Source organism: Stenella coeruleoalba, assembly GCF_951394435.1.
Source record: "Stenella coeruleoalba genome assembly, chromosome: 4".
Lineage (NCBI taxonomy): Eukaryota > Metazoa > Chordata > Mammalia > Artiodactyla > Delphinidae > Stenella > Stenella coeruleoalba.
The window spans coordinates 82,337,859-82,360,458 of record NC_137149.1 but is presented as its reverse complement, the minus strand read 5'-3'; the positions used below and the strand labels follow the sequence as shown (position 1 = coordinate 82,360,458).

The 22,600-nt window shown below is 31.1% G+C and overlaps 1 protein-coding gene across 1 annotated transcript in view; it reads left to right on the top strand.

The window, feature by feature from the left end:
• Nucleotides 1-22,600, top strand: part of TECRL (trans-2,3-enoyl-CoA reductase like) — a gene marked incomplete at both ends in the record, with an annotated part of 91,687 nt that overhangs the window by 19,981 nt on the left and 49,106 nt on the right. The window contains one exon of the mRNA XM_079920493.1: nt 6,208-6,259. Within this exon, the coding sequence (XP_079776619.1) occupies nt 6,208-6,259 (52 nt within the window). The remainder of the gene's footprint in view (nt 1-6,207; nt 6,260-22,600) is intronic.

Genomic DNA, 22,600 nt, shown 5'->3' with positions numbered 1-22,600 from the left:
ATCACTGAAGAAATCAAAGAGGAAATCAAAAAATACCTAGAGACAAATTACAATTAAAACACAATGATCCAAAATCTATGGGATGCAGCAAAAGCAGTTCTAAGAGGGAAGTTTATAGCTATATAGGCCTACATCAAGAAACAAGAAAAATCTCACATAAACAATCTAACCTTACACCTAAAGGAACTAGAGAAAGAAGAACAAACAAAACCCGAAGTTATAGAAGGAAAGAATTCATAAAGATCACAGCTGAAATAAATGAAATAGAAACAAAGAAAACAGTAGGCAAGATCAATAAAACTAAAAGCTGGTTCTTTGAGAAGATAAACAAAATTGGTAATCCTTTAGCCAGACTCATCAAGAAAAAGAGGGAGAGGACTCCAATCAATAAAATTAGAAATGAAAAAGGAGACATTACAACGGACACCACAGAAATACAAAGCATCATAGGAGACTACTACAAACAACTCTATGCCAATAAAATGGACAACCTGGAAGAAATGGACAAATTCTTAGAAAGGTATAACCTTCCAAGACTGAACCAGGAAGAAACAGAAAATATGAACAGACCAATCACAAGTAACAAAATTGAAGCTGTGATTAAAAATCTTCCAACAAACAAAAGTCCAGGACCAGATGACTTCACAGGCAAATTCTATCAAACCTTTTGAGAAGGGCTAACACCCATCCCTCTCAAACTCTTCCAAAAAATTGCAGAGGGAGGAACCCTTCCGAATTCATTCTATGAGGCCACATCACCCTGATACCAAAACCAGACAAAGATACTACAAAAAAAGAAAATTACAGACCAATATCACTGATGAATATAGATGCAAAAATCCTCAACAAAATACTAGCAAACAGAATACAACAACCATGAAAAGGATCATACACGATCACCATGATCAAGTGGGATTTATCCGAGGGATGCAAGGATTCTTCAGTGTACACAACTCAATCAATGTGAAACACCATATTAAGAAATTGAAGAATAAAAACCATATGATCATCTCAATAGATGCAGAAAAAGTTTTTGGCAAAATTCAACACCAATTTATGATAAAAACTCTCCAGAAAGTGAGCATAGAGGGAACCTATGTCAACATAATAAAGGCTATATATGACAAACCCACAGCAAACATCATTCTCAGTGGTGAAAAACTGAAAGCATTTCCTGTAAGATCAGGAACAATACAAGGATGTCCACTCTTGCCACTCTAATTTAACATAATTTTGGAAGTCCTAGTCATGGCAATCAGAGAAGAAAAAGAAATAAAAGGAATACAATTGGAAAAGAAAAAGTAAAACTTATCATAGTGTTTTTAACAGATTGTTTTCTTAATGATTACTTATTAGTTTGCCCATAGGTAACACTATTTTATTTGAAATAGTCCTTCAGTATTTATACAGAAACCACTTCATTTAAATAGGATTTGAGCTTCCTTATTTCAGTAATATCATGTTTTAATATCATGTATTAAGTCTAAACTTTCCTGAATGCAAGGATTATTTTCTTGACATCACAAACCTGCAATAGGAAAGCATAATCAAAGTCATCTAAGAAGTAATCATACATTTCACCAGGCTTTATTTTATTCTTAAATATATGCTTTTAATTCTGTGGTCTTCATGATCCTCTCTAGTCCTAAAATATCCTCGCCTAGTTTATAAATCATACATCCTAAAAAATATTCCAGAAAGACCATTCACCATGGAAAATTGTGTGTTCTATAAAACCAGAATTATTTTCTACTTTAATAAAACATATTTCTTTTTTTTTCTTTATTTTGATAGGGTATCAAACTCTAGTTGCAATGTTAAATTTTCTTTCATATTTTCCATATGTTAGAATTTCAAGTTATAAGACAGAAAACAAGTGTATAGAAATAACCATTTATTTAATACATATTATATAAAGACTACCATTTTCATATTGAATAGAAATGAAATGGCTTTGCAATAAATACTATAAATAAATATTCTAGTCACTAAAGGACATTTAATTTTATTGAAGGATTATAAAAATTAAATATTAGTTTTAGAGTGGCTACTGAGATTTTATTTATGTCTGCAATGTTGAAATAATATAACTATACAAAAATTACATATAATAAAATCAGATATTCAGTCATATTTTTCACCATATTTTCCCTCTACTCATATTTATAATATTTATATGATATATATGTATATGTAATAAGAAAATAAATAATATCTAGGCTATATTCCTAAATAAAATTTATATTTACACATAATTTACTGGGGAGTAAAGTATTTATTTAAAAGCTTATTATTCAAGGTAGTGGGAAGCAGCTGCATAGCACAGGGAGATCAGATCTGTGCTTTGTGACAACCTAGAGGGGTGGGATAGGAAGGGTGGGAGGCAGATGCAAGAGGGAGGGGATATGGGGATATATGTATACATATAGCTGATTCACTTTGTTATACAGAAGAAACTAACACAACATTGTAAAGCAACTATACTCCAATAAAGATGTTTTAAAAATTAAATAAATAAAATAAAATCAATATCATCAGGGTAATGTTATATTAAAACAATGTGCAAATAGATTTTTTCCAGTTATGAAACTTTAGGATAATAATAAAGTATCTTTTGTTTTTTATTTTTAAAAAAGCATATTATTTCAGAAGAATATATTTTTGAAAATTTCTATGGTAAAAATTATAAAGAATTTATTAATGTTTATTTTCTTTTAGAATTAAAAATGAATTGACTAAATGTGTTATTGCAACATATAAAGAACCATTTGTTATAATACTAAAAATTGAAAAATATGTGTATATACGTACATATATTATTTTGACATAACAAAAACTCATTTTAAATAATCCAGTGTAGTATATAAAGAAATAAAATTGATAGGCTAAAAAACAATTATCTAATTTCTTAAATAGTAAATGAAATCCAGTTAAATTTAAAATGTTTAAACCTTATTAAAACTGATATTTCTGCATATCTATAGTATCATGTCAATTTCATTCATAGCAAAAATTCTTGATATTCTATAACATATCAAACATGTTCTGAATTTATAAGAATGTTTTCATATAGATTGCTTATTTGTATCTTAGTTACAATCTGAAGGTTATTCACTAGTAAAATAATATATTTTTACTCAGAAAACTTCCTGTCCATTCTGAGTAATGTATATGCAACTATATATTCTATGTGTCTTTTTGTTTTATGTATACTATATAGTCTCTCTGTGTCTTTAGTAAACACATTTTTTTACAAAGTTCATTAACAATTTTTGGTTTGCACTTTGCAATTACTCTGTCAAACAAATTTCAAGTTGTTATTTTTCCTTACTATTTAATGTTCATTTCTCTAAGCAGGACAAACAGTATTCTGGGGATATCTGTTCATTTTAAGGAGTTCCTGAGAAAGTGGCTAAAATATAGTATTAAAAATTAGTAATAGTGCAAAAAAAAAGTTTTTTGTGAAATACTGCAGTATCTTCACAGGGGGCAAATTCAAGCAAATCCTAAATTTCACTTGAATGTGAAAAGCTTTATCTAAGTCCATCAACTTAAGTGTTGAATAAAGTAATGATGACCCAAAATTCAACTACGATCAGTTGAAATTCAGAGGTAAATTTCTGTTTCAAACATCATTTACCTTGTGTACTTAACATTTTAAGATTAATTTCCTCTAATTAGAAGGAAACATTAATGAAGAGAATTTCAGGATTTCAGATGACGGAATACTTATTTCTTCCATCTGCACAATTAATGGTGATATATAAAAGTGAATACATTATTGTAATGATAGTTTGTCCTTTTTAAGAGGTAAAACTGGCTAAAAAGTAGAAGTTATTACGAATAAACTTCTTGATGAAGCTACAGAGTCATCAATTTAGTAATCAGAAAGTCCTATATGCTCTGTTAATTATCATCTTTTCCTCTATTTGTGTTCTGAGTACAGCTAAAGTACTGAAAGAGTTGATCAAGCATAGTCTTGTGGCTAATTGAGCAACGCTGTCTGAATCATTTAATGGTTAATTATATTCTTTTCTGCTGTATTTGACTAAAATTGCTCCAGAAAGGTCAGTTCTCAAAGATTTATGCAAAATCAACATTTTAACAAGTGAAAGCCCAATGTAATTTAAAAAAATAAAAAAAAATTTAAAACTTTGTGAGAAAGCTTTTAATAACAACCCACTTCCCACATGTAGGTATTTTCAGGAGAACATAATCTTAGTCTTGAAAGTTTGTAAATTCAGGAAAAAATATGCATATATAAATTAGAATATTGTTATTTAATGTATGCTGGTTTGGGAAAAAAAACATACAGCTTTTCCATAGTAATCTACTTGTGAAACACTTCATATCAGATCAAGGAGCTTCTGTTTTCATGTGACTTTGCATTCACAGCTTTACTTTTGACTTCAACAAAAGTGACTTAACACTTCCTTATATGCTATGTGGTGTGCTACATGTTGAGACACAAACTGCAATAGAGAAGATCATTGTTTTCAAGAACCTGATAGATTGTTGGAACTGCCAGCGTGTAAGCACAAGATTATGTGCCCTCATAAAGCAGAAGTTAAGCATATAGCAAATCCTAACAGAGGGGTTGTTAATTATGAAAATTATTATTTTTTTAAAATTAGATGGCCCTTGAAAAGACTGATGGACCGGTATTTGTTACTGTAGAGATAGCACATGGATTTTAGGCATCCCTGTCAGAGGACACAACATATAATACTGCTTCATGATTAAGTAACAGTGAGATAAAGCAATGAACATTGTTAAAACAAAACATCCCCTTTTAAAAATATAATTCAAATATTAAATGCAATAATCAAAATTAAAATGAAATATGACATGTTCACACAAATAAATATATATTACCCTCTCTAAAAACTTTTTCAAATATTTCCTAACATATTCCAGAAAAGGACAGTGCTATGAACAATTTAAAATTTCATAGTAACAGAATCATTTAGGGTTCTTTTGTTATTTAAAGCATAACATAACTGGAAATTAATATCATTTTTCATTGCCCAAATCTTAGAACTTTCTTGTTAGTAAACTATATAAATAGAAAAAATAAGAAAAAAATTCTGAATGGTATATCACACACTTGGTTATGGGAGGGAGTGGAATATAGTAAAAGAAATGAATTCATCATCATGCTTTTGATATATAATACAATATTAAATATAATATAATAATGTTAATAAGAACTGCCTGGAGTATTATTATGTGGCATCCCTTTATGCACTTTTTTTTCATTTTGTCCTCCAAAATAGCCATAAGAAGATTTTTAGTGTAGCAAAAAATAAAATAATGTATGCAATATTCTATACATGTTTAGAGAAAGGAAATAAATTTGACTTGCATGATCATGAAAATGTCTTTGATGTAGACTTTGAAGGATTGTTGGGTTTTTCATAAGCCAGTGAAGAATTAGAGGCAGAGGGGAATTTCAGTTGGCAAGTTTGATATGAACAAAATCAGAAAGTCAAAAAGTACTGTGATGGCTTGAGGTGTTTGGATAAAACTCTTATCATGAATTTTCCTATTTAGATGAAGAAATATTTTTCCCTTATGCACTTTTCTAACATTAGAAAGAGGTAATTTTAGTAGATTAGGATCAAATAACAATAATATACTTAAAGATTCCAGAAAAAAAGGTATCTAACATAGATTCTTGATGGACCTATTATATTTTTGGATGGAAGTTTTAAAAACATAACTAACTACAGGGTTTAGATAGGATATATTTTTTTTCTTATAATATTTTGAAGTAAACATTTCCCTCTTTTGTCCATGTAAATCAATTTTATATCCCTGGCCTCCTCTGATAAACTCTTTTACTATATATTTTTTCTCTTTTTGCATTTACTCATACTTTTAATTGATAGTCTCATCAATTTGGAAACCAGAAATTTAATAATATGGGCAGAGAAAATTCAAAAGTATATTTTGAGATAAAAATTTGGATGGACTCACATGATTATACTATTATTATTATATACAAATATAAAACTTTGGAAAAAGCTATACTGATGAAAATTTTCAAGGTTGTCAAAGCAGTAGTGCCTAAAGAGCTAAACAAAACAAGCTGGCTATTTTGTACTTATTTTACATTTTGAATATATTAAATTATGTTTTCTTCTTAAACAAATATGTAGCAAACAAATGAACACTTTTTCCTTATAATTCTATTTTATTTTTCAGGTGACACAAAAATCTACTATTCATGACGTGAAACAAAAATTTCACAAAGCATGTAAGTTTTATACACAATTTTGAATTTATATTACAGTCTTTTTTTTCTCAAATTGCTTAAGATTTACCTGTAAGAATAAGTTCAATATTACGCTGGAAAGAGTGTGTGGAAATCATATTTTTACATGGAACTCAGAAATATTCTATTCTATTCTAAACACTTCTTCATTGTGAACATTTTCATATCTAACTTTCTAATTCACATTTTAATCTTCAACACTCTTTCAGTTTTTTATTTGAACTTTTTTCATACTAACAAGAAACTTCCTATATGTGAAAGGCATTAATCAATATAAGATATTTCTTTACATTTAAGCAAATATAGAGCAAATTTTTACTTCAGTATTTATACTGGTCAAATATCTTCCACATAGAAATTCTTTAAACAATGCATTTAAATTGTTATTTAATTTTAATAGCTAGATTTAAGAGATCTCATTAAGAGATCTCCTGTTACTATTTATTGGGAAATAATTATATGAGATTTCTTTTATTTTTACAACTTTTCAATTAGTTTAGCTATAATTGTTAACATAGTGATAATGTCTATAATTATTAGGTAACAATTTTTAAGTAACTAAATTTTTAGAGCAGTTTTAGATTCACAGAAAAATTATGCAGAAAATACAGATTTCCCATATACACCTGCCCCACAGGGGTACAGCATTCTCCACCACAAGCATACAGAGTCGTACATTTGTACACCCCCCAAACTTACATTGACACATCATAATTACCCAAAGTCCACAGTTTACATTAGGATTCATTTTTGGTGTTGTACATTCTGTGGATTTTGCTAAGGAGCATTTTTAATACTTTTGGATTTAGTTGAACAACATTTCTTTTCTGAAAATAGTTAAAGCTCACAATTTAATACATCACATTGTTTAACAATACTTGAGAGTAAAATTGGTAGAACTGTTTTATTATTTTCATTATTTTCTTTCAGGAAAAATGTAGACTATTTGCTGAATACTTTTTGTGTATATGACATTATGCTAGGCATAATGAATAATCAAATGAAGATAGAAGACATCTTATTAGCCTTCAAAAAATTGCTCATGAAGATTTTATATATATATATATATATATATATAAAGAATATAAAAATAAAACCCAAGTAGTCAATGTATATAAAATTTATAAATATTTGGGGAAAGCTCTATTTAGAATTTTTAATAGGAACATAAAGCAGATACAGGATGAAACAGAATTATTTGAAATATGCTTAGCCAGTTTAAAATTCTTGAGGCAGGTGAGTTTTGATATTTTGCCATAAGGACATGTAGGATTTGGATATGCAGAAGAGAACCAGAAATGCATTATAGTAGAGAAAAAAGAATAAAACAAGTGAAGTGCAGAGATCTGTTGTGGATTAATTCTCTAACTTTTAGCTTGGTAATTAAATTCTCTGTATATTTATGCCAATATTTTCTAAATTATTGAAAACTCAAAATTTCTACCTTAGTACATATGTGAAAGATGTTACCCTGGTTATTTCAAGTATTTCCAGTTTATTTACATTCTAAATGCATTTGTTTTGTTAAGCTAGCAATTGAATTTCCATCCTTTGAAAGACTTAGTAATTTTATCTAGTAAAGTTTCAGAAAGTTTAGATTGTAGTAATAAGTGCGAAGACATTTAAAAAAGACTTTTTTGCTATAAAGCAGAAAGATACAACAAAATTATTTCATTTAAGTTAATAATGACAATGTAAGAATATATTATTTCTATCACTGTCTGGAAACAAGGAAGTTAGTCAAAAGCTAATGTATGTTTAGAAAGAATGTGCAGTCACCTTGATGTGTGATATTATGACTATTTTTATGTTAGTTTGTATCTACATATAGATATAATTATACAGTGACTTAAAATTTTAGAACCAGTTCTACATTTATGTGGTCTAGAGCCTTTTCTAGTAATTAGGAAAGTGAGGTGTAATAGCTTGTGAAAAATCCTAGTAACATCCAGTCTCAGAACTGGACAGTTGAAAATATGATGATAATATGGTTAGTTTTAATACCTGTATCAAGACTTAAGGATTTCTTGACCCCTATTATTTTATTCACTTTTTGAAGCACAGTTCTAAACTTTATCAGCTTTAAATAAATTGTAACTTTTTCTACTTTTTCAAAATTACCTTTACTTTAAAAGTATACCCATCACTTAAAGAAAAATAAGATTCAAAAGATCTTGTATTTATTATAGTGTATTTCAAAGACGTATTGGTCTTCAGGTTTTACAAAGTACAGAAACACAAAAACATTTTTTTCTGTATCACATTACAGAGAAATATCTAGAAGTGAATTAAATTGGACATTATGCTTAATGCATTTGCCAAACGGTGAAAGGAAATAAAAAAATATTGCTAAATCTAACAATATGTGACTGTATATATAATGGTAAAAAAAATTATGTGTTGATTGCCTTAATATTTCATGTTTTTAGCATATTTTAAGATTGACCAATATTGAATACTTTATTCAAATTCATAAATTATTTTAACATAAAAATATATATTATATATGTAGTTTTATATCTACAGTTGTTTTATAACTACAGTTTTGTAACAGTAAGGTTTTTACAGTTACTTCTTTACTTTTTGACACCAAATCATTTTTTATTAAGATGTTTTGGATGATGTTTATTTTTAGGCCCTGGAGTTATAATAGGAATTGTTAATCTTGTAAAGAAAAGAAAATAATATATATATATATAACTCTTATCAGAAGACTAGGTTTCCTGAGGGGAAAATTCTCTCTACATGTCGTTTATCTCTATCCTTTCTTCTCTTAGGTGTTCTGACTAAACTTGATTTCTTGTCTTCCTCCTATTTCTCTGACTTGTGTTAGTGTAACATTTTTCTTAGCTCTATTTTAGAACTTTCTTTACTCTGATTTTTCTTGTCCTATAAAATGACTATCTTATGCTCTTCTAAGGCTCATAATTTTTCAGTTCTGCTTTGTTATGAGTCATATTTTAGATTACCTTGGTGACACCATAACAATCAGACTGGTGAAGAGGTGGAAAGGGGAGGAAACTACAGTCATAATATTAGCTGTTAAGGCAAAAGGGAAAGAGCAATGGTTTTCATGAAAAAGAGATAAAATTATAAATTATATATATGCATACACATACAAATATATACTTTGACCTATTTCTCCTCTTCTTATTTCATGTACCAAAATGGTGAAAAGCCCTCAGCTGCAAATCCTCCACTAGTCTTTCTTTATCTCCATTTATTTATTCATTAACACTTGTAATTATCATTCTTGTTTGTATCTTGAAGTCTCTCCTGGAGAGCTTCAGTGATTTTCATACTCATGTCTCTATACACCACACTCTAGTCATTCTCATCTTCTCACAAAGGTCTCACAGAAGAATTAAACCTTGCTTTGAAAACTGAGATGAAAAATAAAGAATTATACAAGTCCAGGTGACATTCTGCCTAAAACTATGTGGATCTTTTTTTAAGATTTCAGGAAACTTAAAAAAAACTTCCCGTGGGCTTCCCTGGTGGCGCAGTGGTTGAGAGTCCGCCTGCCAATGCAGGGGACACGGGTTCGTGCCCTGGTCCGGGAAGATCCCACATGCCACGGAGCAGCTGGACTCGTGAGCCACGGCTGCTGAGCCTGCGCGTCTGGAGCTTGTGCTCCACAACGCGAGAGGCCACAACAGTGAGAGGCCCGCGTACCGCAAAAAAAAAAAAAAAAAAAAAAAAAATTACTGGAGATATACATTTGCTTGGATGAGCAATACACATTCTCTGGATACATACCTAACTGTTTCCATAATAAAGCAATATTATGTTTGTTTATTCAGCAATATTTGTTGAATGTTGAAAAATATTTATTGAACATTTACCATGTACTATGCATTGATGTATTCATTATTGATGTAATACATTATTGCAAAATTTACCCTCCTAATTTACAGACTCAAAACAATACTTCAGAATGTCTTTTTTCCCTTTTCTCAATAACCCTGGATATTCACAGATATCAATTTTTAGTAATTAAGGATTGGAAAAACAATTTCATTTAGTATTAGATTCCATGTATTGGATCACTAGAGAAGTTTTTCATACTCTTGTTTGTGATTTATATGTATTTTTTCTGGATATTGCCCATTCAAGGTCTTTACCCACATTTTTGTTTATTCAGATGTTTTTATTGCCTTAATAATATATGTCTTTACTAATTGGTGTACAGGCCACAGTCACTGTTTTTTATTTTCTTCTGGAAAAAATAAATCTTATAAATCTAAATTTGCCAATTACATATTTCATATTTTCTGTTTTATGTAGCTTAGAATTATTTTTTTCATCCTCCAAACTTTAAAAATGTTACTGATGTTTTATTTTTACACTTGTAAGTTATGGTTTTGTTTTTTACATAAAATATTTTTGGTATCTGGAATATATCCTGGTATAAGGAATGGATATAGGATTCTCACCATTTCAATTGTCTTTGTCATTTTTAAAATTTTAGCTTCTACTCACATATTATTAATAAATTTATAGAGCTGTTTTCTCTCATATAGATATTTTATATATTTTCTTTTTTAAATATCTAAATCTTAGAAATTTAAATCTTAGAGAATTACTTCTACTTTAAAAATGTTCCCATGGTCATTTATTTTGTATCATGATTTCTCTCTTCTTTCATTCGTAATTCTCAGAAGGTAACTTCTTGACATCCCTTTCATTTACTTTTAGGGTTCATAAATTTGAATTCTAAACATTTTCAGGGGCATAATGCTTTACAAAATTATAATCCCAATATTTATATAAATCAGTAATATTTAATTTTTAATAGTTACCAAATATCACCCTGAATAGCACTCTTATCTTTTCACCATATAGTTTTATTTTTTAAAATAAATTTATTTATTTAATTTATTTTTGGCTGCATTGGGTCTTCATTGCTGCACACAGGCTTTCTCTAGTTGTGGCGAGCAGGGGCCACTCTTTGCTGTGGTGCAGGGGCCTCACATTGAGGTGGCCTCTCCTGTTGCGAAGCACAGGCTCTAGGAGCACGGGCTTCAGTAGCTGCAGCAAGCAGGCTCTAGCTTGTGGGCTCCAGAGCACTGGCTCAGCAGTTGTGGTGCATGGGCTCAGTTGCTCTGCGGCATGTGGGATCTTCCTGGACCAGGGCTCGAACCAATGTCCCCTGCATTGGCAGGCGGATTCCCAACAACTGTGCCGCCAGGGAAGCCCTCACCATATATTTTAATGAGTACTAGTTTTCTCTTGAAATGAGTTAGAATAAACTGTCAAATAAAGCCACACTGAAACAGCTTTTATTCATAGTACCATCTAAATGATTATAGGGTAGCATTATGCGGTATTATATAAGTATTCTGTGCATTTTAATATACAGAACTTAGGGGGTGTGTGTGTGTGTGTGTGTGTGTGTGTGTGTGTGTATGATTAGATGTTAGGGCAAGGTGTATCATCAATTGAACATATTGTTAAAATATTTACCTTTTCCACCATAGAGCTGGGAAAGTATAGAGATGTTCTAAAGTCTTTTCAGAAAATTATGAAATGCATTTGTATGAATTAAGCAATCTTTCCTGGCTAACTTATTTAGTATAGACAAAAGATTTTCAGAAACCCCAAATAATGTATATATAATACAAATATATTATGATTAACACGTTACTACTTATTATATCTATATGTTCTTAACAAGAGAATATCTTAATTCCCTATTACAGTATCACTTGAGTCTAAAAGCCTATCTTGGTCATTTCTGGGCTGTACCTAAGTAATGTAGGAGAGTCAAAAGTAAAATGATTTAATCTAAAAAGAATATTTTAGATAGACATATCTATAGTATAATTTGAGGTTGACTGTATGTTCATCAAGTAAAATTCCTATATTTTGTCATAATCCACAGTACATCATTCATCTAGTTGACTTTTAAAATTTAAGTCATTAAATTTTCTTTCACATAAAACTTCACCTTCTGTAAGATTCATGTTATTCTAGTTTACTACATTTCATTCCTCTTTATTTTGTACTTACCTACATAACCTTTCTCTATTTTCTTTGATGGCTCTAGAATCTGACTAAAATTTCACCTTCATTCGAAGTTCTGGCATTTCATTGAAAATTACACCTAAAATAATAACCATCCAGTATGCTAGTCCCAGAACTCCTTGATTTTCTGCTATTTTCACTTCCACTCTGCTTTAGCTACTTACCCCCTTATCAATACCATGAGATTTGTCATTAGTTAGAAGTTAATTTCAATATTTGAAACTCTGAACAAATCTCTTGACCATCTATTATTCTAAACATCTCTCTCTTTTGCTTCAGGACTTCCAGTTTCTGGAACTCAGGGAGATACACAGTCTCTAGAACACCACCTGTCTTTGGATTTATCATCTAGCTTAACATTGATTTTTTTTTTGTACTTTACCTAAATTGCTCTCTTTCTGGTTGATCCATATCAAATTCTTAGCTCCACTGTGCAATCCTCTCTCCATATCGTTTAAATAAATGAGATTTATTCCTTTACTCTCATTCTCCTTATATCTTCAGATGTTTCCTCTTTATTCTTTTATCAAGAGTATCTGATGAATCAACTGACAAAGGATTAATCTCCAAAATTTACAAGCAGCTCATGCAGCTCAATATCAAAAAAAACAAACAACCCAATCCAAAAATGGGCAGAAGACCTAAATAGACATTTCTCCAAAGAAGATATACAGATTGCCAACAAACACATGAAAGAATGCTCAACATCACTAATCATTAGAGAAATGCAAATCAAAACTACAATGAGATATCATCTCACACCTGTCAGAATGGCCATCATCAAAAAATCTAGAAACAATAAATGCTGGAGAGGGTATGGAGAAAAGGGAACACTCTTGCACTGCTGGTGGGAATGTAAATTGATACAGCCACTATGGAGAACAGTATGGAGGTTCCTTAAAAAACTACAAATAGAACTACCATATGACCCAGCAATTCCACTACTGGGCATATACCCTGAGAAAACCATAATTCAAAAAGAGTCATGTACCAAAATGTTCATTGCAGCTCTATTTACAATAGCCAGGACATGGAAGCAACCTAAGTGTCCATCAACATGAATGGATAAAGAAGATGTGGCACATATATACAATGGTATATTACTCAGCCATAAAAAGAAACAAAATTGAGTTATTTGTAGTGAGGTGGATGGACCTAGAGTCTGTCATACAGAGTGAAGTAAGTCAGAAAGAGAAAAACAAATACCATATGCTAACACGTATATATGGAATCTAAGAGAAAAAAAAAAAGGTCATGAAGAACCTGGGGCAAGACGGGAATAAAGACACAGACCTACTAGAGAATGGACTTGAGGATATGGGGAGGGGGAAGGGTAAGGTGTGACAAAGTGAGAGAGTGGCATGGACATATATACATTACCAAATGTAAAATAGATAGCTAGTGGGAAGCAGCTGCATAGCACAGGGAGATCAGCTTGGTGCTTTGTCCCACCCTAGAGGGGTAGGATAGGGAGGGTGGGAGGGAGGGAGATGCAAGAGGGAAGAGATATGGGAACATATGTATATGTATAACTGATTCACTTTGTTATAAAGCAGAAACTAACACACCATTGTAAAGCAATTATATTCCAATAAAGGCGTTTAAAAAAAAGAATATCTGTATAAAATAGATAACTAATAAGAACCTGCTATATAAAATAAATAAATAAAAATTTTAAAATAATAAATAAAAAAGAATATCTCAACTTACAAACCACTTCTAGCAATACCATCACTCCTTCTTCTGTCCATCACTTAGCAGTCACTTCAAAATAGTTTTCTTTGTCAGCATGCCAAAGACCTGTCTAAGGTCACTGGCAGTTTCTGTTTTGCTGAGGCGATGGATCATTTTTGGTCATGTGTAACTTGAACTCTCAGTTGCATTTGACCTAATACCCCATTCTTCTCTTTGATTGTCTTCATTTGTTTGTTGATTTTAACTCTCTGCCCATTTGATTTTAAGACATTATATATGACTTTTGTCATCTCTAAAACTTCTTGTTCCCAGACTCCTTTGAGGACCGCTCATCATTTTTTGGACTCTTAAATATTCATTACTTCTCAGATTCTATTTTCAACAATTTCCCCTTTTAATTCTACATTTCTTTCTCTTATGCTATGTTCTCAACAATTCCCATGGCTTAGAAAATATCACTAATGAATAAAAGAAATCAAAACTGTCTCCTTCTTAGAACTTTCAACTGTATATTAAACAGCCAATCTGGCATCTCAATATCTTGTACATATTGCAGACACCTAAGAGCAATTCATTAGAATTTTGACACACATACCTGGGGGAATAGACTCAATCTGGAAACATTCAAGGTTTTTTCCAAGTCTTAACAATTGGTGAAAACTGAAAAGAAGTAATCTTTGGGACAATATATAATAAAATGTACTTCATATTAAATCATCTTGTGATATAAAAATGTCATTTAAAAAGTTCTAGGGTTTATTGACATGGAAGATTTTCACCTTATGAACTGTTTATCTGCCTTAGCTGAAAACTGTGTTTGGATTTCTCAGTAATTGTAGTAGTTTGATAATGAGAAGTCATATATATCCTAAGCATTTTGTTTATATTTGAAGCTATTGGGTTTGGGGAATGAAAATTAATGTAAACTTTCCTAATCCCAAAAAAGGTGAAATATCTCAATTATAAGAGCAACTATTTGTGTTTGTTTGTATATAGGTCTGGCTGTGCAGGCATGTGTACATAAAGCCATATGTAAATTCTTAGATTGTGTTCAGAAATTACAATGCGATTTTCTGAAAGGGGCCTCTGATTAATAAATAAGTGACTACTACTGAAAAAATTACCAATTTGATACCATTGGTATATTTGAAATCTGCAAATCACTGTAATTCTCATAACCACAGTTTAAGTCTTTGTAATTTTTAATCTGTAATTTTTAATCTAGATACCTGCATAGACTCCTGTTGGATACATTTTCTCATATATTGACCTACTCTAGTATCTTGTCCTTACTACCTAACTACCTCCAGCATCAGGTTCAAGCTTCTTATGGCACAGAAGATTCTCATAATGTCCTCATTCTCTGCGTGTATGTGTGTATGTTCATCTTGGTGGCGGCAAAGAAAAATCTATTTAATGTATAATTTGAGGTGTGGGGTGAGGAATGTTTCCTTGGTTTTGTCCCTGTTGAAGAGCAACTGTATTTTGACTGTGACATTATTCATACTCTATTATTTATTTGCTCTATTAGTTTCTGTAACTCTAGTGAGTTCATATATGATTGATAAATAGGAGAATTATATTAGCATAGTGTGAAATTTATAATTGTTCTTACACATTTTTTATGAGCATGATCACTTTGCACCACTGAGAAACAGTAACTTACTGCAAAGTAAATAACATGAACACATGAAGAAGATGTAGGCAAATAGACACTGTATCACAGTATTTATTTCTTACCTGGCTCAATTTGCCCATGCACTCTGTCTTGGAAATGATTACAATCTATTTCCCCCTTATCTTTGTTAATTTCAGCAGTCACAAATCTTTCTTACACACATCACATCTTTCAATTAGTTGTTAAGAGTTTTTGATTATTTGCATGCATTATCTCGTTTAAGTCTCAAAACATCCCTAAGAGTTAGATAACTTTGTTATCCCTCCTCTATTTGTTTTCAAAAAATTTTGCTTAACATACGAGAAAAATAGGATTCAGAAAGGTAACTTGCTCAAGATAAATAAGACAACTAGTAGATTATAGTCTCAGGATTTAAACCCAGTCAATGTCCACAGACTTTGCAATTAACTAGTAACAAGACACTGATTCATTATACAGGGAAAAGGATTTATTATAAATAACTGATATTACATTTTATTAAAACTATGGTGCATATCTTCTGCCAATTATTCTTCAATAAGAGGCCATGTGTTTATTCAAATCTTATAAATTCACACATTCCTCTGTGCCAGGTAATCTTCTAATCTCCCTATATAGTGGTAATACAAATGACTATAGCTACCTATCCTCATGATGTTGCACAACAGTAAGGAGGAATGTATACTAAGCATCTTAATAGCTACATAAAATCATTTCAGATAGAAAGATCAAAAAGCAAGGTCATGGGAAAAAGTAACTGGGAAGTAGTACTGGGGTCTGCTCATTCTGATAGTATAAGGGAAACCAGGGAAGTGATAGCATCAGAGGAAAACCATTCAAAAACTCAGATTCAGACACAGAGAATGGAATAGTTGAATACAACAAGGTTTAGCATTTTCTAAGTAGTGAAGTAGTTAAGATAATTGATTAGGTGTGATTACAATTATGGATACTAGAATTGAGCCTAGAGAAAAATTTAAATGTGGGAAAAATAAAAAAACTTATCATAGTGAAAATAGTAAGATAATTTTTGGGAAGTCCTTGGAGAATCAAAAATTATCTGAGCTAGAAATACTAACTTAATTAAATAGGAAGGAATGGTAGTGATGATGAGGAAGTAGGAGGTTGGAAATATGTGTTTTGGAGGCAATGCATTTATTGGTGAGCATGAGACTCTGGGAAAGAGTGAGAGAGTAGACAGAGAATATTTGGATGAGTAGATCAAGGCACTAAAGGACAGGGAATTTAAGTGATATTAAAATCACCTACAATGGTACAATGGTAAATGAATAGTGGTAGAGAGGTTGCTCTGAGTTAAGTCCTCAGTGACTTAGATGGAAATACCTGTGGATCATAGATGTCAACAAGAAGAAATAATGCTAAGTAGTAAAGTGTGTTGATAGGCATTACCTGAGGAGAATGGGGAAAAATGTTTTGGATTTAACAGCAAGGAGGATTCCTAATATACTTTTAGGCACACAATTGGGTTTGGCATAAAGAATAAATACCAGTTGAAGAAGATGCAGAAAAGTTTTACATTAAAGTAAGAAGATTGAGGGATTTTTTGAGTGGAAGTTGTTGATTTAAAAGTTGTTGCTGATGACAGACTATAAATGCCCTGAAGTACATTGGAGGAGTCTGAGAAAACATGGATAGGTGGACAGTTAGGTCTGATTAGTTGTTGTACAAAGCCAAATTGGGAGAAGTATCACTCTGATATTGGATGCTCTGAGACACTTGAACAACTAAATGATATCTAAAGTAAATGGGAGTATAGGCATGATGATCAATCCTGGTGGTGTCTTAGAAGTATGGTGGGTAATTACGTGAACAAACTGGTTATAAACTTAAACCAGGGAAGACAAAGAAATAGTTCAGTTGTGCTCTGTATGCTCTTCTTCCTGTCCCACATTTTCTTGCTTTGTGCCCTGTATTTTACTGTGAAATTGGCTTGTTACTTTATGTCTCTTGCTTTCATACTCTTTATTTTATAATTCTGAATGTTTGTTTATGCAGCTTTTAAATATTTTTAGAACCATGTCTGTTTTCCTACAGAAGGCTTGCCTTGTGGTTGCAGATTATACAGCATTATAACACTTTGTCTTTCTTACTTGAGAACTTTGTAATAGCAAACTCTCTAGCAGATGCATTTTCTTTTCAAGGTCAGCAAAATTTATACACATTGGTTGATGCTGGTTTGAGTGTTAAAACTTGTTGTTATTGGGTATAAGATAGGAAATTGTCCTCTTATTTTTCAGATACATAAACACTATCACACATATTTTTACTGGTTTCCTTGATTCCATTTTAGCGTTTTCACTTAATTGCGTAGGCGGCATTTATGGTGTACAGGGAATAAAATGGTTCATTTATTTCTAGTGAAGTACTATAAGGAAGGAATCATTTCTCACAAATAAAACAACTGATTCAACAATATTAAATCACCAGAAAGTATTGTAGTACATCAAGGAAGGGTTTTGTATGATACTTGGTGTTTATTTCCAATGAGAAAAGAAACAGAAATCATGTGTTTGCCCATTTGTTCAGGCTTTTAGGCTTTTACTGTTTGGAAAGAGTATAAAAGTACTACTAAAGCAATGTAGCTAAACTGATAATTCAACGTACACAGGACATTCTGTAATGCTACCGTGTTTCCTATTTAGCATTCCATGGCCTGGTCAATATTTCCTGTCCCTTAATTCTGTTTTGTACACATGAGAACTTCCCATTGGAGCAGGGCTTTTGCTGGACAGGAAAGGAGAAAGTTGTGTACATCTCTGGATGCCAGAATAAGGAAAATAGTTTGCCATTATTAAGAAAAAGTTTGGATTCCCAGATGTACAAAATTTTACTAATAAAACTGCTCAAAAAATTTTAAAAACCTTTTATCAAAATCTGAGATTAACTACTACTTTTTACATCCTTCTTAAATTTTATAAGGTATTCAGAATGCTTAAATCCAAAGAATACTTTCCACTTTGTACATTATTGCTGTCCAGTATTTTGTTTTTGTATATGAATGTAAATTATTACTTATTTATCATTATTAATTTATATATTCAAATTATATAGATATTCTGCTATCTTATATAAAACATCTACTTATGTGCTAGTTTCTTTGCTCAATATTGTTTAGTTTATCTCATCTCAGTCCTAGAATCAATTTCTTTTTCTCAAAGTTGATCCTTTGGATGTTCATCTACTAACAGACAACAAGGGTGTATTAATGGTAAGATTTGTCAGTCTAACTAATAATGTTACTATTTTATATTTCCTTTAAAAAATACTCCATTTGGAAGCTATTTGGACAATATCTCTTGTTGCCATCATTTTGAAATCTGTTCTCAGTCTAATTGCCCTTCATGAAATTTGAAAATATCAAAAAATGTGAGGTAATTAAAGACTGGATAAAATTGTATGTCTCCAGAGATTTACTTTTGCTTCTTCAGGCAGTAGGGCTGGACTTTGGAACTTACAGATCCCTTGAATCCAAACAAGTATTAAGATGATTCAAAATTCAGCTTCATTCTTTGTGAGAACTTGTGTTTCTGATTTGTCCTTATTTTGTGATACCGGTTGAAAAAGTGGGCTTTTACTAGGACTTTTCCTTCTTGATTGAGAATAAAATCTGCTTTTCTGTTTTCTCAGGCTTGTGAGTCTGTGGAAAGCCTTGCTCAGCTGTCTCTTTCAATATAAGCAGATATCCTGAGAGGAATGTGGCTTCAGTTGCTGGGCTCAGCTTTCTGGGATTCCCTTTCTCCCAGATATTAGCTTCATAATACTTCATTTTTGTTATTAACTCTATGAAGATTTTGATAAAATATTTTGCCATACTTTCTTAGTTGTCCTCAATAGGAAGAATTGGGTAGAACATATAGTTTACTATTGCAGTTAATGGAATTCTTTGCATATGCTTAAGGATGTCTAATGTATGGATTATCATTCAATTTTCTATTTCTTTTAATGTTTTTTATATTCTCTTATTCCTTTTAATTTTCTTCTTCTTGAGTAATTTCTTCTGGTTCATCTTCCAATTGACAAATTCTCTCTTCTGCCTCGTAGTATTGACTATACCATCATTCCATTACATTTTTATTACTATAAAATTAACTGTTTGTTTTCTATAAATTTTATTTGGTATTTTATCAAATAAAACTCTAAATGTTTATAGTGCCATATACTTTTCTCATGTTTTTGATTCCTTATTTTACATCTTTACTCATTTTTTAATAAATTTAGGTGATTAAGTTTATGAGACACTTTACATATCTGATGCTCTCTGGACTTAATCTTGGTCTTTGATCATTTATTGTATTATATGCTGCATTTCAAATGTTAATTTTAAAAAGTACTGATGATTGAGTATATTAATTTGACTATTCATATCATAAACATACCTTGGAAGATTTATTTATTATCAGTGTGAATACACTGAATCATGATCATGGAAATATAGTTTCCAACCAAATGCAATCATTGACTATGGAAAGTCACAAAACTATTTATCCCTAAATGGAATCCATCAGCTTTGTTATCTGCTATTTTAATTTGTTATTTTTAGGGAAATAACATATTTTCTACAAAGTTACATTTACTTCAGTGCATGTATTGAAGATACACACACATATTGGAAGGTAAATGATTCAATGTATCTTTTTAATTTTCCACATATATTTCTCACCTGACCTTTCCTATTTTCTTCTAATTAGTTATATATTATGTGTTAATAAAGTCTCTGCCCATGAAATACTCCCATGCTTTTCCAGTATTCAGTCACTTCAGGCTTCTCTGAATTCCAATGTCTCTTAAAAATGACATTGTAAAATATGTTATGTGCATCATTCTGAGTCATCAGTTGTTCTTTTTAATTTATAAAATACTGAAGAATGGTAATCATGCCATATAGATTCTTATCGTGTATAAGTGGGCACTTACTATGTATTAAATATAATTTATAACATTGCAGTGCATTTCAATTCCTGCATAAACAAGAAGACACAGATAGGGCTTCCCTGGTGGCACAGTGGTTGAGAGTCCACCTGCCGATGCAGGGGATGTGGGTTCGTGCCCTGGTCCGGGAAGATCCCACATGCCACGGAACGGCTGGACCCGTGAGCCATGGCTGCTGAGCCTGCACATTCAGAGCCTGTGCTCTGCAGCAGGAGAGGCCACAACAGTGAGAGGCCCGTGTACCGCAAAAAAAAAAAAAAAAGACACAGGTAAATGATCATATATTTGGCAAACTTGCAATAAATTTCCATCCAGAGAGAGTCCACAGATTATGCAATACAAACAGTGATATGCCATTTAAACCATTTATAACTGACATGATTCTTTTGTCCTTTAAATTTGCTACTGAAATGTTTCAATTTCAAAGACATTAATATGCATAACAGAAAAAAAGATAAGAGGAAACAAGAATTTACTTCAAAATTTATAGCAGCATTATTTACAGTTGCCAAGATATGCAAGCAACTTAAGTGTCCATCAACAAATGAATGGATAAAGAAGATGTGATATAGATATATGCAATGGACTAATACTCATCTATAGAAACGAATGAAAATTTGCCATATGCAGCAACATGGATGGAATTGGAGGGTATTATGCTAAGTGAAATAAGCCAAACAGAGAAAGAAAAGTACTGTATGATATCACTTATCTGTGGAATCTAAAAACATACAACAAACTAGTAAATATAACTAAAAGGAAGCAGACTCACAGATATGGAGAGCAAACTAGTGGTTACCAGTGGGGAGACAGAAAGGGAGAGGATCAACATAGCGGTAGAGGATTAAGAGGTACAAACTATTATATATAAAATAAGCTACAAGGATTTATTGTACAACACAGGGAATATAGCCAATATTTTATAATAACTATCAATAGAGTACAACCTTTAAAAATTGCAAATCACTATATTGTACATTTGTATATAATATTGTACATCAACTATATGTCAATAAGAAATAAATAAATAAAATGAAAGTCCCAGTTAAGGCTTAGAACAATCAAGGGATTGAGGAATAAGAGTGGCTACATATATTCATTTTCCTGTCCTTCACTTATTGCTTTCCTTTTACTACTCTTTGACATGCTATTTACTGATTTAAAAGAATCAGAAAAAAAATAAAACACGGTATATTAGAAAGTTTAGTAAATTGAGAATTGAGAGTCTTGGGTGCTAGACCAGACTTAACCATTAAATCATTGATTTAATTTAGGCAAATAATTTCATCATACTTGGCCTTATCTTTTTCATTGTTATGATTAATAGTAGATATATTTTGAAGAATTTTACAGTATGAATATTCTATGATGAAAAATTTTATGTCTGCTTATTATACATACAAGCATTATGCATGTTATGTAGTTTATGCTTATTATGCCAATTATTTTTCTTAATTTAATTTACCTTAAGCAAGGATTAAAAATATATATTATTAGGATGATTGACAAAACCTGATACAAAGTTTCAGGTATTCATTTTTTAATAATACAGAATTATTAATAAATGCTTTTTTGAGAAGTGATATGTATCTTAAAAGTTTTTCAGTCCACCTCCCCACAAAATAGAGGAATTTATGCTACATTACCTTTTAAATATTCACATTACACATATCTATGAGAGGAAGCCAGTGGTTAACCACTTTCAGTGAAATTCTTACCTTGCACAAATACTCTTTCTTCCAGTTAACCCTAAAGGTGTTTTTAATAGTCCTTGTTTTTATTCTGCTTAATAATTTTTCAGTATTTAAAAATTACTTTCATTTTCCCCTAAATCTTTTTCTTTAGATAAAATATATACAATGTTTCAGAATCACCTCATGAAAAGCAGCATTTCAAGACCAATCATCATGCTTGATGTTTTCAACAAATGGCCTCTTGCCTGTTATCTTTTCTTCAAAGTGCTGTGTATAGATGTATGTTCAAAACTCAGATCT